The sequence below is a fragment of the Paralichthys olivaceus genome, chromosome 9 (assembly GCF_024713975.1).
Source record: "Paralichthys olivaceus isolate ysfri-2021 chromosome 9, ASM2471397v2, whole genome shotgun sequence".
Lineage (NCBI taxonomy): Eukaryota > Metazoa > Chordata > Actinopteri > Pleuronectiformes > Paralichthyidae > Paralichthys > Paralichthys olivaceus.
The window spans coordinates 13117210-13130019 of record NC_091101.1 but is presented as its reverse complement, the minus strand read 5'-3'; the positions used below and the strand labels follow the sequence as shown (position 1 = coordinate 13130019).

The 12810-nt window shown below is 42.3% G+C and overlaps 1 protein-coding gene across 2 annotated transcripts; it reads left to right on the top strand.

The window, feature by feature from the left end:
• Positions 1-1078: 1078 nt before the first annotated feature.
• Positions 1079-12797, top strand: reep2 (receptor accessory protein 2). 2 transcript variants are annotated; one of them, XM_020109537.2, is made up of 8 exons: positions 1079-1293; positions 3828-3900; positions 5269-5345; positions 5556-5676; positions 6475-6588; positions 6893-7073; positions 9027-9193; positions 10494-12797. In XM_020109537.2, exons 1-8 carry the CDS (start codon positions 1262-1264, stop codon positions 10563-10565), a joined length of 837 nt encoding a protein of 278 aa, XP_019965096.2. In that variant the 5' UTR covers positions 1079-1261; the 3' UTR covers positions 10566-12797. The 2 variants fall into 2 exon arrangements, with proteins under 2 accessions (XP_019965096.2, XP_019965173.2); XM_020109614.2 differs by lacking the exon at positions 10494-12797 and adding an exon at positions 10146-10276 and having other exon boundaries at positions 1118-1293.
• The last annotated feature ends 13 nt before the right edge of the window (positions 12798-12810 follow it).

Below are 12810 nucleotides of genomic sequence, written 5' to 3'. Positions count from 1 at the left end.
CAATACATCAGGAATGCCCTAAGGGAATTTCATCACATCTGGCACAAACATGCACATAGGACTGAAGGATGACTTGAAAAGAATGTGTTGGCAAAAGGTCAAGGTCACTGTGACCCCACAAAGCAAAAATATTCTATGAATGCATTATCTCTGAAACGACTTGAGGGAATTATTTCACTTTTGGCACAAACATTCACTTGAGCTTGGATTTCATCTTGGTAATCAAAGGTCAAGGTCACAGTGGCCTCACAAAGTTAAATATGTTTTTCTTGACCATGATATCTCAAGATCAGCTTGAGGGAATGTATTCAGAAGAACATGTTTCTGTGTTTCAGTTGTCAAAGGTAAAGGTTTTAGTGACCTTTTATATGGGGAAAAAAAAAGAGTATGTAGAAACATGTACACAGAACTGCAACTTGAGTCTGATTTGTGTCGATTGCTTAACAGACTTCTCACATAGCTGATATGCAATGTATGACAAATAATACCAGCTAAATAAATTATTAAAATATGTATATGAGCCATAAATGTGAACACTAGTAAAACAAATTAGGTTTCATTTAGGAAAAACACTGACTATAAAATCTTCATTGCAGATAAACCAGGTACGATGAACACAATGTTGTGTAACTTCACTCTGCATCCTAGATTGAATACAAAAATCTGTGCACACAAACAATAAAAAGTGACAGCATATTGTAGAACTGTCTGAGGAGGGCTCACTAATGACAAGGAATAATTCTGAAGGAGCTCCGGAGCATTAACACAGCCCAAGAAAACAGCCTATTCCACACAGACACGTTTAGAGTGAGGCGGGTTTTATGAAAAACACTCAGCATAAAATCTTTTGTGAAGATACACCAGGTAGGATGAGCGCAGAGTTTTCTCACTTCACTCTGCACCAGCCCACACCATCAGTGCAGTTTGATTAAAGCTGACTCTTCTCCTGAGGACTTCTCTTGAAGGGTGAACAGGATGAAATAAGATGAAATATTTGGAAATGAAGCTCTTAAGCTTTCGGAGGTAAAGTGTCGGAGGCCCGTCACAGCGTGCTCTGGCCCTTTAAGTGTTCCAGCCACACACTGCAGCAGATCCTCCGCAGCTGTGGGTCCACCTGACACCCAGCGCAGCGGACCAGAGGCGGACAGACAGCCGGCTTCACGTCACCGCAGACCGCGTCCTGGAGGGGCATGGGGGGCACCTCGCCCGCTAGCTAACCCGAAGACATTTCCTCGAAGCGGAAGGCTCACGGTCCCCCATCATGGTGTCGTGGATCATTTCGAGGATAGTCGTGTGAGTATGCGGGGCTGGGCTGCATCTGCCGTCGTGTTTGAACGGCTCCGTGCATCAGCTGTCTGGATGCTGAGCGCCGCACCGCCACGACTAGCTAGCCCGGGCTCCATGCCCTGTCCCCGGGTGGTTGAAGTGTTAGATAGTCGTGAACCACACGAACCGTCCTGACCGTTGCTTCGAGTCTTTTAACGGCCACGACGATGCGGCACAGTCCGCTCCCTGGCGCTTGCTAGCTGCTGGCGGCTAACGTATGCTGGCTACAGCGCCTGTGCCCACCTGGCAGGGAAACGTGTTGTTGGCTGGACGCTTTAACTACAGTGAAAGCTACTTCATTCATATTCCAGCCTCGCTCCAAACGGCCTGCAAGCTGCCTGCCAGGGCTTTTCAAAACACCCCGGCCTGAGCGATGCTGCTGTGCTGACTGAGCATCCCACCATCTGCTTACATGATGGCAGCAGCCCGGTCAGGGACGTCCATCCATCCATCCACCTCATGGCTGTTCTGGGTCTTTTAATATACAGTCTAAGGTCTGGGCCCATGTTCTGTGGATGACTTGTGTGTATTTATCTACTAACCAGAAGTACAAACTTTATACATCGACTCCTTTTTGTGTTCAGATGAGCAGTATCAACAGTCTCAGGCCTCGGCTTGCACCTGAACACACCACATCTTCAGTGTGTGTGGATGACTCAACTAAAGCCATCATCCTGATCACTGCTTTAATCCTGGATCTGAGTTTTTAAACAGGACATCCTGTGGCGTGACCATCAGGTGTACCTGTTTGACACAGACGCTGTCAGGTTTTTACGTTAAAACCAGATGAAACTGTTTCCGCTGTTTGAACAACTGATTACATGAACATGAGCTGAAAAGGTTGGGAACCAATGATCTATTGGGCGCTTGGCGAGCAATAATCCAAAACATGTTAACTACCTGGTTCTGTCAATCCTCCTGATTGCAAAATGATTCAAAGTTCGTATGATCACTCCCAGGTTTTGTCATGGTTTCGATTTGTGTCGACAAATTTTCCTTCAGTTCAATGTCGATACTATGTCAACACAGTCCAGGCTTGAGTTTTAAAACATCAGCTCCCAGCTGGGAGAGAAGTTGAAGATTTGGTGGTATTATATAAAGAAATCGTGAATATCTTTTAAATGAGATGATAAGAAAATGTGGATGACTTGCATATATTTACTTACAAGTATACAACTTATCACATCGATCTCTTTTTTGTGTATAACTGTGACGAGCAGTATTAGGCCTCGGCTTCCACCTGAACACACCACATCCTCCGGAGTGGGGATGACTCAACGAAAGCCGTCATCCCCATCACTTATGAGGCTGCTTTAATCCTGACATTTTTAAGCAGGACATATGACCACTGGGTGAAACTGTTTGACACCAACACTGTCAGATTCAAGTGTTTCATAATGATACATAGCTGTGGTTGTTGCTTTGAAAAGGCCCAGTTGTGTAGTAATGCCACTGTTGTTTTTATTCCTATGAATATTCTGCCTGTTCAGATTACATAAGAAGAAGATAACGTCGACAAAATGTTACTTTTAATGGCTTCCAGCTGGCTCTTGCACTTCACTGCTTCTCAGGTTGTCATGCGTCAATAGGGAGACAAACAGTGTGACTGGATATGCATCGTAATGGTTGCGCACAGCTAACACACGAGATCAGTCATTTTTCACCCCTTTATTCTGCTTTAAACATGCAGCTACTTGAGTCTAAGCAAGAGGAGAGGCAGCCCTTAAACCCAAAGAAGTGAACCTGAGATGGGGACACAAAGAGACACAGGGTGTCTGCTGAGGGAGTCAACTGGCCTGGAGGCCTGCTTTGAATCCCCTCAGCTTACTGTACAAAGCCGAGAGGCACTGCACACATGACTGAGCAGCTCAGATAAATACTGGGACAGAGGAACGACTTAAATGCTGAGATATGCTACGGTAGATATGCTCCGAGCCAGGAGCACAAGCTTCACTAGGAGACTTTGTTTGATACATTTTAAAGTGTTTGAAGTCACTGGATTAAACCGCAGCATACAGACAAACATGTGACTTTCTGAACTGTATTCTCCCTGCCGTCCCCTCACTCAGCCACATCAGCACAAATCAACACAGTGGCACAGGATGCGACCAAAGGCACATCAGAAACTCCGCTCCGTGAGCACGAGGACACGCACATGTTGACCCACCCCTGGCAGACTTTAGTGTGTTTTTCCGCTCTATCTTCCGTCTGCCGTCTTCCTGACTCTGTGATTATCAGGCCGGTGTGTTTGGACAAGGCCCTGCCCATCACCTCTCTATTGTGATCGTCATCATTCAGATCAAGCTATGTAGAAACTGACTGTTAAAGTATAAGTAGCCCAGTACAGAAAGCCACTTGTATTTACATAAGCTATGAGTAAACATAGCTAACCTGCTTTTTTAAGGAGTAACGTGTTCTGTGAGGTGTCAGCATCTACACCCAGAGGCTGTGTTCTCAAACTGAATCACTCCTCTGAGCCAGTCTCTCTCTGCTCTTTTCAGCCTTGCCTTTGGGACGCTCTACCCAGCATACTCCTCATACAAGGCTGTCAAAACGAAGAATGTGAAGGAATATGTGAGTATCACCAAAGCAGACCATTCTTCTGACCCCTGCCTGCTCTATTTGACTTTGGGATATTTGGTCCTGGGCTGCTCTCAGCTATATTTACATCAATGTTTACAGATGTAAATGTGTGTTATGAAAGTTATACAAATGCCAAATGTAGAATTTTTCAGGTCAGACAAACCCATGACATTGTTTTGTCAGAGGACACAGATTCATTATCTGGTGTAATTTCAGTATTTTCGATCACTGTCACTTTTAGACTGACTTCTGAATGATCTAGATCTGAAAGACAAGGTCATAAGCATGGCAGGGCAGTAAATGTGGGACACACCCACCAAATCATGGAAAGGGGGATGCTATGGCACTAGAATGACACTGAAAAATGATATAAGTCCTGCATATCTCTGTCAATCCTAATTCATTAATTCTACATGGACATGGCATTGTTTTAAAAGGAGACTGTAGTGTGTGGGTTTTCTTTTGAAACAGTCCAAAACCAATAATGTAGTGGGCACTTGGCCAGAGGCAAACTCCCAAAACATGTTAACTGCCTGAAGTTATCCACCCGCTGGTGCAAAATTATTCATCTGACAAATTCCCCAAATTTCTCTTGGTTCAATGTTATGACTCAACACTTGAATTTTAAAAACATCAGCTCCGAGCTGGTGGAGTTAAAAAAGAGAAAGACTGTTAATAAAAATGGGGTCCTCCCTGTTTACCTCATCACTACAAGGGATGAGAGAAAGGGGATCTGGGAGGAGGCGGAGGACATGGCAGCATTCTGGGCCTCCGCCTAGATCTGTGCTGGAGAACTGTCTCCTCCTGGTTGGTTTCTATGGTAACCTCCCCTCTCAGTTGCTGCTCAAGCAGACGGCCACGGAAGGAGGGATGGGGTTAGCAAGGAGAGAGGAGGACGCCATTTTTAGAACCAATGTTTTCATTCCCGTCTCCTCATGTTTGACCTGTTTCTAATGATTGAAGTGATTCAGCACTGTGTGTTTATACGGCTGCGTGCCTGTTGATGCCTCTAAACACACATTACTGTCCAGTCTTGAATTGTGTAACATTTGATGAAGCTATATGCTAATTATTGCTGTGCATTTCCTTTATATCTCAAGCTAATTTGCCCTTTGGTGCCTAGGTTACTGCATATTTAGTCGATGCCCCACATTTCCTTTGTCTCCAGAGATTAACCATGCTCACTGATGTGATGTGATATGACTGGAGCATATGTTGGGTTTCTGTGTCTGTGTGTAGCTTCTGTTTATCGCCACGTGTCGCTGCACATGTGCACTGGATGCTGTGGGTTTTTATGTGCTATTTTTGTTACGTTCTCACCCCTCACCAATCTGTGTGTGTGTGTGTGTGTGTCTCCAGGTGAAGTGGATGATGTACTGGATAGTGTTTGCCTTGTTCACCACAGCAGAGACAGCCACAGACCTGCTCCTATCATGGTGAGTCGGGAGCTGCTCATGATCGTTACCCTCACACCCAACTAGCTTGTCATAAATAAACAGCTTATGTCACTTCAATGAGTTCATGTCTGCTTGATATTTTTAGTACAAGTTGCTCTAATTAAAGTATCTTTTTTCACTTTCACGCATTATATAATGAAACTCTTTCCTGTCATTGCTGATCGTTTATAACTCTGTTTCATTGCCCAGGTTTCCATTTTACTTTGAGCTAAAGATCGCCTTTGTGATCTGGCTCCTGTCTCCATACACCAAAGGCTCCAGTGTCCTCTATCGCAAGTTTGTCCACCCAACCCTGTCCAACAAAGAGAAGGTGGGAACATGACCTTTTTAAGTCCCTTTCCAAGATCTTAACTGGTATTCACTCTGGATGTACATTGTGAATTTTTTTCCAACAGACAACCAACTGCTTGTCAACTGATTATTTACCGCAGATGAAAATGTTATGTAATGGAAGAGTATCTGAGTCATTACCTAGGCAATGTCTTTTTACTAAGGCAAATGTGCAAATAGCAGCATGAACAGGAGAAAATGAAGATTCACTCATCACACACCTGCAGCGCTGTTGTGCTCTCTGTCATACACACACACACACACACACACACACACAGCCGCTTCGGTGACCCAGGCTTTAGTGTCGTAGGCAGGCAGACGTCGACGCAACTTACCGCTTTAGCTGTGCACCTTCCTTCAGCCACGATAGGCACAGAGTCACTGCGATGTGCACGGGAGCAAACTGCGTACATGTTCAGTGGGCTGTCACAATAATGAACCCACAATAAACAGGCCAAGCCGACTCAGTCCTCAGCAGACTCAGCCTTTCTACTGGGTTTTATTCAGAAATTGTAACATGTCCACATGCTGTGGGGTCAATCTGGTGTAGAGCCTATTAACTGTGAGATCCACAGCAGAGAATACCTGCTCAGATTTTACAGAAGTGCAAAGATTTTGAACCAATAATATAAATCCATCAAAAATATTCTTGTCATTTAACTTGGTTAAATGGTTAAGGATGAAAATCCCTGTTGTGCACGATGAAAGACTCAGATGTTTCTTTTCTCATTGTACTGATTGCTCTCTCTTCCTCCTTCACTGTCCTCTTGTGCTATAGGAGATTGATGAGTACATAGCACAGGCCAAAGACAGGAGTTATGAGACCATGATGAGGTTTGGAAAACGGGGTCTCAACCTGGCTGCTAATGCTGCCGTCACTGCAGCTACCAAGGTGAGCTGTGTGACCTGGTCACTGAATGCCATCAAATTCAGTAATGTTTGATGTTCACATGAATGTTTTGGCTGTTTTAAAGTCTTCACTGTAGATGGTGTATTAAGATCTTCTTGACATGCTGTTTTTCAAATGATTGAATAATCCTTTTGTCCAAAACATGTCCAAAACTAGCCGTAAAATATCCATCAAAAAAGGCTTTAAATGTTTTCTTCTATCTGTCTTAAATTATTTTTGTAAGTGGATGTATAGATGACTGCTCCAAATCTAACTTGCCTGTGTTTGTTTTTGCTACAATGCTCAGGGGCAGGGTGTGCTGTCAGACAAGCTGAGGAGTTTCAGCATGCAGGACCTGACTCTCATCAATGCTGAAGATGATCTGGCTCTGCACACATCAGATGCCCGCATGAGACGGGACACCATGGACGAGATGAGCTCAGGGGCCAGCACGCTGCCCCGGGCCAAGAGCACTGCGGCACGGCAGAGTAAGGCTGCATAATGTGCACATCCCACACATCTGCATTATTACATACATAGTTTGTTGATTGGAGTCGGGAGTGTCATCCAAAGAACTTCCTTTATTTAGCTTTCATCAGAGAAGGACTGGGGCATGTCGAGCCCAGTGGAGTCATGTGATGGTGGATGGGAGGGAAGGGCAGGAGATGTGGGGAACAACACAAAGAGGGGAGGGGAGGGGGGCAGAGCATGTGATTCCAGTGGGAGGAGAGCCCTGGAAGGAGCACCCTCTCTCACTGGTGGCTGGCTGCCTGTGCGGACCTGACGAGCTGTGAACCGAATACAGACACAGTGAAACAATGAACGCAAAGAGGGCAAAGAAGGCATTTTAAATTTATACTGGCAACAGATCCATGTGCAAGTTCAAAAACCAGGTGTACAGAGAAATGGAGCACATCTAGAATAGCCCTCAGTGAAGTGCATACCTCTGCCAAGGCCCAACAGACCCCATATGAAAATATATATTAAATCAAGGTCCAAAAATTCAACAAAAATGTCCAAAAAAATGTTGACGATGGATGTTGCTGAATAATTTGTCAGAGCTAAATGTACGACTGCCGATCTTGGTGCAAGAGGGTTTATTGTGAATTGTTGCTGCGTCACCAGAGTTTCTTTGGAAAAGGAGGTGCTGTCTGCTGCTCACGTAGCATTAGGTGCTATAATGGTAGTTGGGCAGAGAACAGTCCTCTTTGGTTTAACTGTGATTATAGAACCAACATCAAACTTCAACACTGGTGGAATCAAAAAGTGTGTTTTGAAATCTGGCCACTGGATGGTGTGAGAGGCTGTGACTGCACTGCAAATGTGGCCTTTTTAACAGCTGCTTCCGCTGTCTTCAATAAATCTTGTTGAGATGTTAATGCATTGTTGATTTTAATGTTGTTTAAAAAAAAAACAATCCTATCGGTCCAGAGGCAATAAAATGCAGGTGAAGGCTGGTGACAGAGTTAGGTTTGGACCCTGTCGTGTATCTGGTGAATCATCTGGGGTGCGCTCAAAAAGCTTAGCTAAATAAAATGACCTGGAAGAATTTTAGCGGCCGCCATAATTAGAGTTGTTGGAGTTGTCTAAAATATTTAGGAAAGGAGCATTAATGCTTTCTAACTCTGGACCATCCTTCATGAAATGAAAGGAGAAAATGCATCTTTGTGGCAGCAACATTTAATGCAACGCTACCTGGACAGACCCACAATAAATCTAAAAAAACACAGAGCAGCTATTTAATCATTGTGACATGATCCAGAACCGATGCAATTCCTTACATTTTTCTGAGCTCCCGGTGTCTTCTGTCACAACAACAAGCATATTGAACTTATAGTTCACAATATACAACTACAAATTTAAAGGTAATTTCAATACCTGATTGTAGAGCACACACACAAAATAAATCTCCACTTATATAAGGTTTAATTTATACATATTCCTCACAACATTGTATTATTTCAGTCCTGTTTTGTGTTATTTTCCTTTTTAATCAAATCTGTTTTGTTGTTTCTTCCTATTATTAACTGAAGGTTAAATGTTCCCTCCATATAAATTGAAAACCTCTTTTCTCAGGATGTGTCATTCTATTTTTGACAGGAAACTTTACTATAACTGTCAGAGCACAGAGTACATACAGTCTGTCTGTGTATTTTCCGTTATAAATACAATTGTTGTTTTAAAAAAAACCGCTGATTGAATGTGGAGTTGGATTTTCTCTGCACCCTGGTTCTCCTTTCCTAACTCCTCACGACTTCTCCATCACTCTTTCGTGACCAGATGAAAAATGTCACAAGCTCAAGGAATAGGGGTTAGAAAAGGAGATTATTGGACTTTCCAACTGCAGCCCTGGCTTTGGTTTCACTCATTTGTCTTTACACCTGTCTGATCCATAAACTCTTACTGAGCGACCACCTTATTTTTTTCTCCCCCCCCTGCAGCTCGCTCTTTGGCAGCCACGGCTCTTGCTGATGACACGTTATCCCAACACAGCTCCGACCAATCAGACACAAGGACTGAGCACTCTGATGAAGATGTGGGAGACAAAGCCCTGAAACGAGGGACCAGCGTCAAGGCGACCAAGAAACCTGCTGCTGCTAAGACAGAGGTAGAGCCAGTAAACACACACACACACAAAGAAAGGCATGCGTCTCAAGAGCATATGCATGATTCCATTCTTATCATGTAGATGGTACAATAGAGCATCGTCACAGTTATTATATTATTTTCTTTTTGCCCAAATTCTCTTAAGTAACTTTGTCACATTTTTGTAACTATATTCATTCAATTTCTAATAAGAGGGAGACATTTTCTTTCTTTATTTTGATAAAGTGAAAACATACAGCCTCCATTTATTACACACTGACTGTCCCACTTTTCCTTTTTTTAATTTCATATGAACGTCCATCCAATTGAATAATTGTCTGAGCCTGGCATTCAAATGCGTCCTACATGTGTTTCCTCTGACCTCTTGTGAGCAGATCTCACCTCCCCACTCTATATGCAAATAATCACGACTGTCATTTGTGTTCGTGGAGACCAAATGATGTTGTTTTTACTTTTAATTTATTGATGTGTCCCATGACAATGTTTGTGTGTGTGTCGGTATGAGCGAGATGTGAGCAGGATGAGTGGATGAATGAATGCCCAGCTTTAATATGAAAAAAGATTAACCAATTAAGAAAGGTATCAATCATTATGTGGTGATCAGTGTAAATATTATGGCCATAAACAAATCAAGGCATTGGCACTGAGAAGCGTTGCATTGTGATGTGTCATGTGGCCCGGGACACATTCAGCCCCCAACTTAACTCTGGCCATTTGTGATTGGATCACTCAGGATGGATGATAATACCAGGTCTGAATGGGGCTCTAGTCCTTGCGTCTCTGCAGGAATTTCCCTGAGTGGATTTTACACAGCAGTTCTTCTTAGATCCTTCCACTCATCTTGATATAGATTTTCAGCTAGAGGGGAACGTTTTTTATTTATACATTCTTGTCATAGTTTCATGTTGGGCAAAAAGAGTAACTCTTTGTTTTTTTGTTTAATCACTTTTTAGATGCAACATTAGAATACTCCAAAACTTGCTCAGTGTGATACAGTGAAGACTACTAGCGATGCCATCATGCTGAGATCTATGCGGCTACAACAGACTGACATTTTGACCAAATGATGGCGCTGGAGAGAAAGTTTATATTTTCATTCTGAAAGGAACATGAAGTTTTTTGGCAGTTCATCCACAAATATCACTCATATTGTAAAACGTATCAAACATCCCTTGTTCAATCATCTCTATAGCTCTTCTCCACTTTACTATATCAATGTTGTTTCTGTTCATTTCCTTGTGTCGTCAGATTAATTAGTCTTTACTTTCTTCTCCCTCCTGTCGTTCCCCTCCCTCTGCAAGACTCAAAGTAAGATGGTGAAGAAACCGACAAAGAAAAAGACCACAACCAATATTGCAGAGACGCCACCATGAGGCCTGCTGTGCATATCCAGCGGCCTACACTCTCCACCCACAGCCTGCAGGCTCTTCTTCTGTTTTCGTCTCCACACGAACACATACCCACCATATGTATGTATAATATCAATCAACAAAATTGCGTTGCTCTTGCTGGTTTTTAGAGCAAAATACAGATTTAGTTTTTATCCATATGTGGCCATCTTTATGTGGGAATGGTTCTTTTACTGGGTTGTTGCATTTTTTCTCACTCAGATTTACCAGTCGGAAATTTCTCAGACATATTTTTCTTTTTTTCTTTTTGGAGATTATTAGTAAATCTAATCATCAAGGCTAACGTTTCCCTTTTTAACCTGTAGGCATCTATTTTCATCCCTGTAATAATTGACAATATGAGCTGGCCACTTGCAGTTTTTCAGTCTCTTTTTCATGTTACTGGTTCATGTTGTGTGCCGACATTCTGGATTGAAGCTGTCTTTTGTTGAAGCATGTCAAGTAAAATGTTACGTTCTTCACTCCTTCTTCCCTTGTTTTGGTTTGGGTCTCCTCTGTGACCTCTGGTAACTGATTCCAGTTGAGGAGCAAATCAACAAATGTTGACCACACCATGAAGGTAGAAATCCACAGAAACATCTTGTCGTTTAACCAGGTTTGATTTTAAGACCCTGAATTGACCAATGGTTGAAGACATCCTTATTATTAATACTGTCTGAGACCTTATCATTCACACTTTTGACTATCGCTTAGGTCATAGTAGCTCCAGATCAGCAACTGCCATGTCCTATCATGAAATAGTCTAGTTATACAGGATTATTTATGATCAAACGCGTCTTGGCTTTCTCTTTTTAATTTTTTTTTAGCAGTTTTAATTTGAACATTTTTTACCTTAGGCCTGACATCTTGTGTTAGCATTTTAAGTTCAGTAAACCTCTGAGTGAGCTCTGTTATGTTCACGTCTCACTTGTGTGTCAACTTTCTTCCTCACTGCTGATGGCTTTCATGTCATGCTCAGTGCTGGTCATGGGAGTAGTTTGCTTAGTGTTGGCTTAGTTATCCTTCATCTAGACATCCAACTCTTGGGTTGTATTCACTCATGATCATTTATTTGTTATACTTCTGTTCTATCCACTTCTGTGTATCGGGTAGTATCGGCAATGGATATAATAAGCTGTGCATATTCGGGCTTTTTGTGGTGATGCTTTAACTGAGTGATGATGGCGCTCTCTCCCGAGTTGTCGGTGTTTGAGAGGTAACATATCTGCTCTCCGTGGCGTCTCTAATATTGTTGTGTGGTGACACTTTACCTCATATAAAAGCAGGATAAAGCAAAGCATTATAGAGATAATTCAAACAAAAGCAACATCTAGAGACTTTAAGAATGATTTTCTTCTTCCCATGCTGTTTCAGATGTGTGTGTGTGTGAGTTTCTGAACACCATGAACTTTAGTTCTGTTATGAGCTCTTTCGGTCACCAGCCTCTACATTGACCTTGGTTTCTTGTCAGTGCTCTGGAATACAAGATTTAAAAAGCATGAGACCACCACTTCTGCACTTGTTACTGCTGTCTGCAGGGGGACTCTAGTAAGAACCAATAGGGGGAGACAAACTTCAAGTCAACTCTTGACTAAGTTACTTAACAAGATGTAAACACAATGTAAATAGGAAACGTAACTGTATATAGAGTCAGAGCTTGCTTGCCTTATGCGGGCTGACATCCATTTAATTTCTTCATATTTTGTGGGCTCTTGTTTAAAATTCTTAGTCTTAACAAATCGTATGTTCTGACACAAGAGAAAACTCGTACACATCTGGTGTTGGGTGTGATTGTTTCTCTTTTGTGTTTTTAAAATAAAGAAGTTCACTTTTCTTTTCACATGAAAGCACATGAACTCTTCTCCATCACAAAGTAGAGAATCTCCAGACTGAGTGTAAACTAAGGGTTGGTATGTTAACGTATTTTAAGGCCATAAGTTCTTAATTAAAATGTTGAAGCTCAATCAAAAGGAGTCTTTGCATTATGTCTTATCAAGATACCACTTCACATTTTTATCCTGTGTCACATTTGGATATTTATTGTTGATTTTTTTTTTTTAAATTTAAAATCAGTATTGTATACAGGGACGTTCATATATTGTTTGTGCCAATTCTCAAAGCTCCATGTCAAAAAGGACAACGGTATGTGTGCTGGGACAAGGGTTTAACAAGGTCATGTATCAGTACTAAAACTACTAATAAAGGAAATTAAATCTGTGTTATTGCCTGG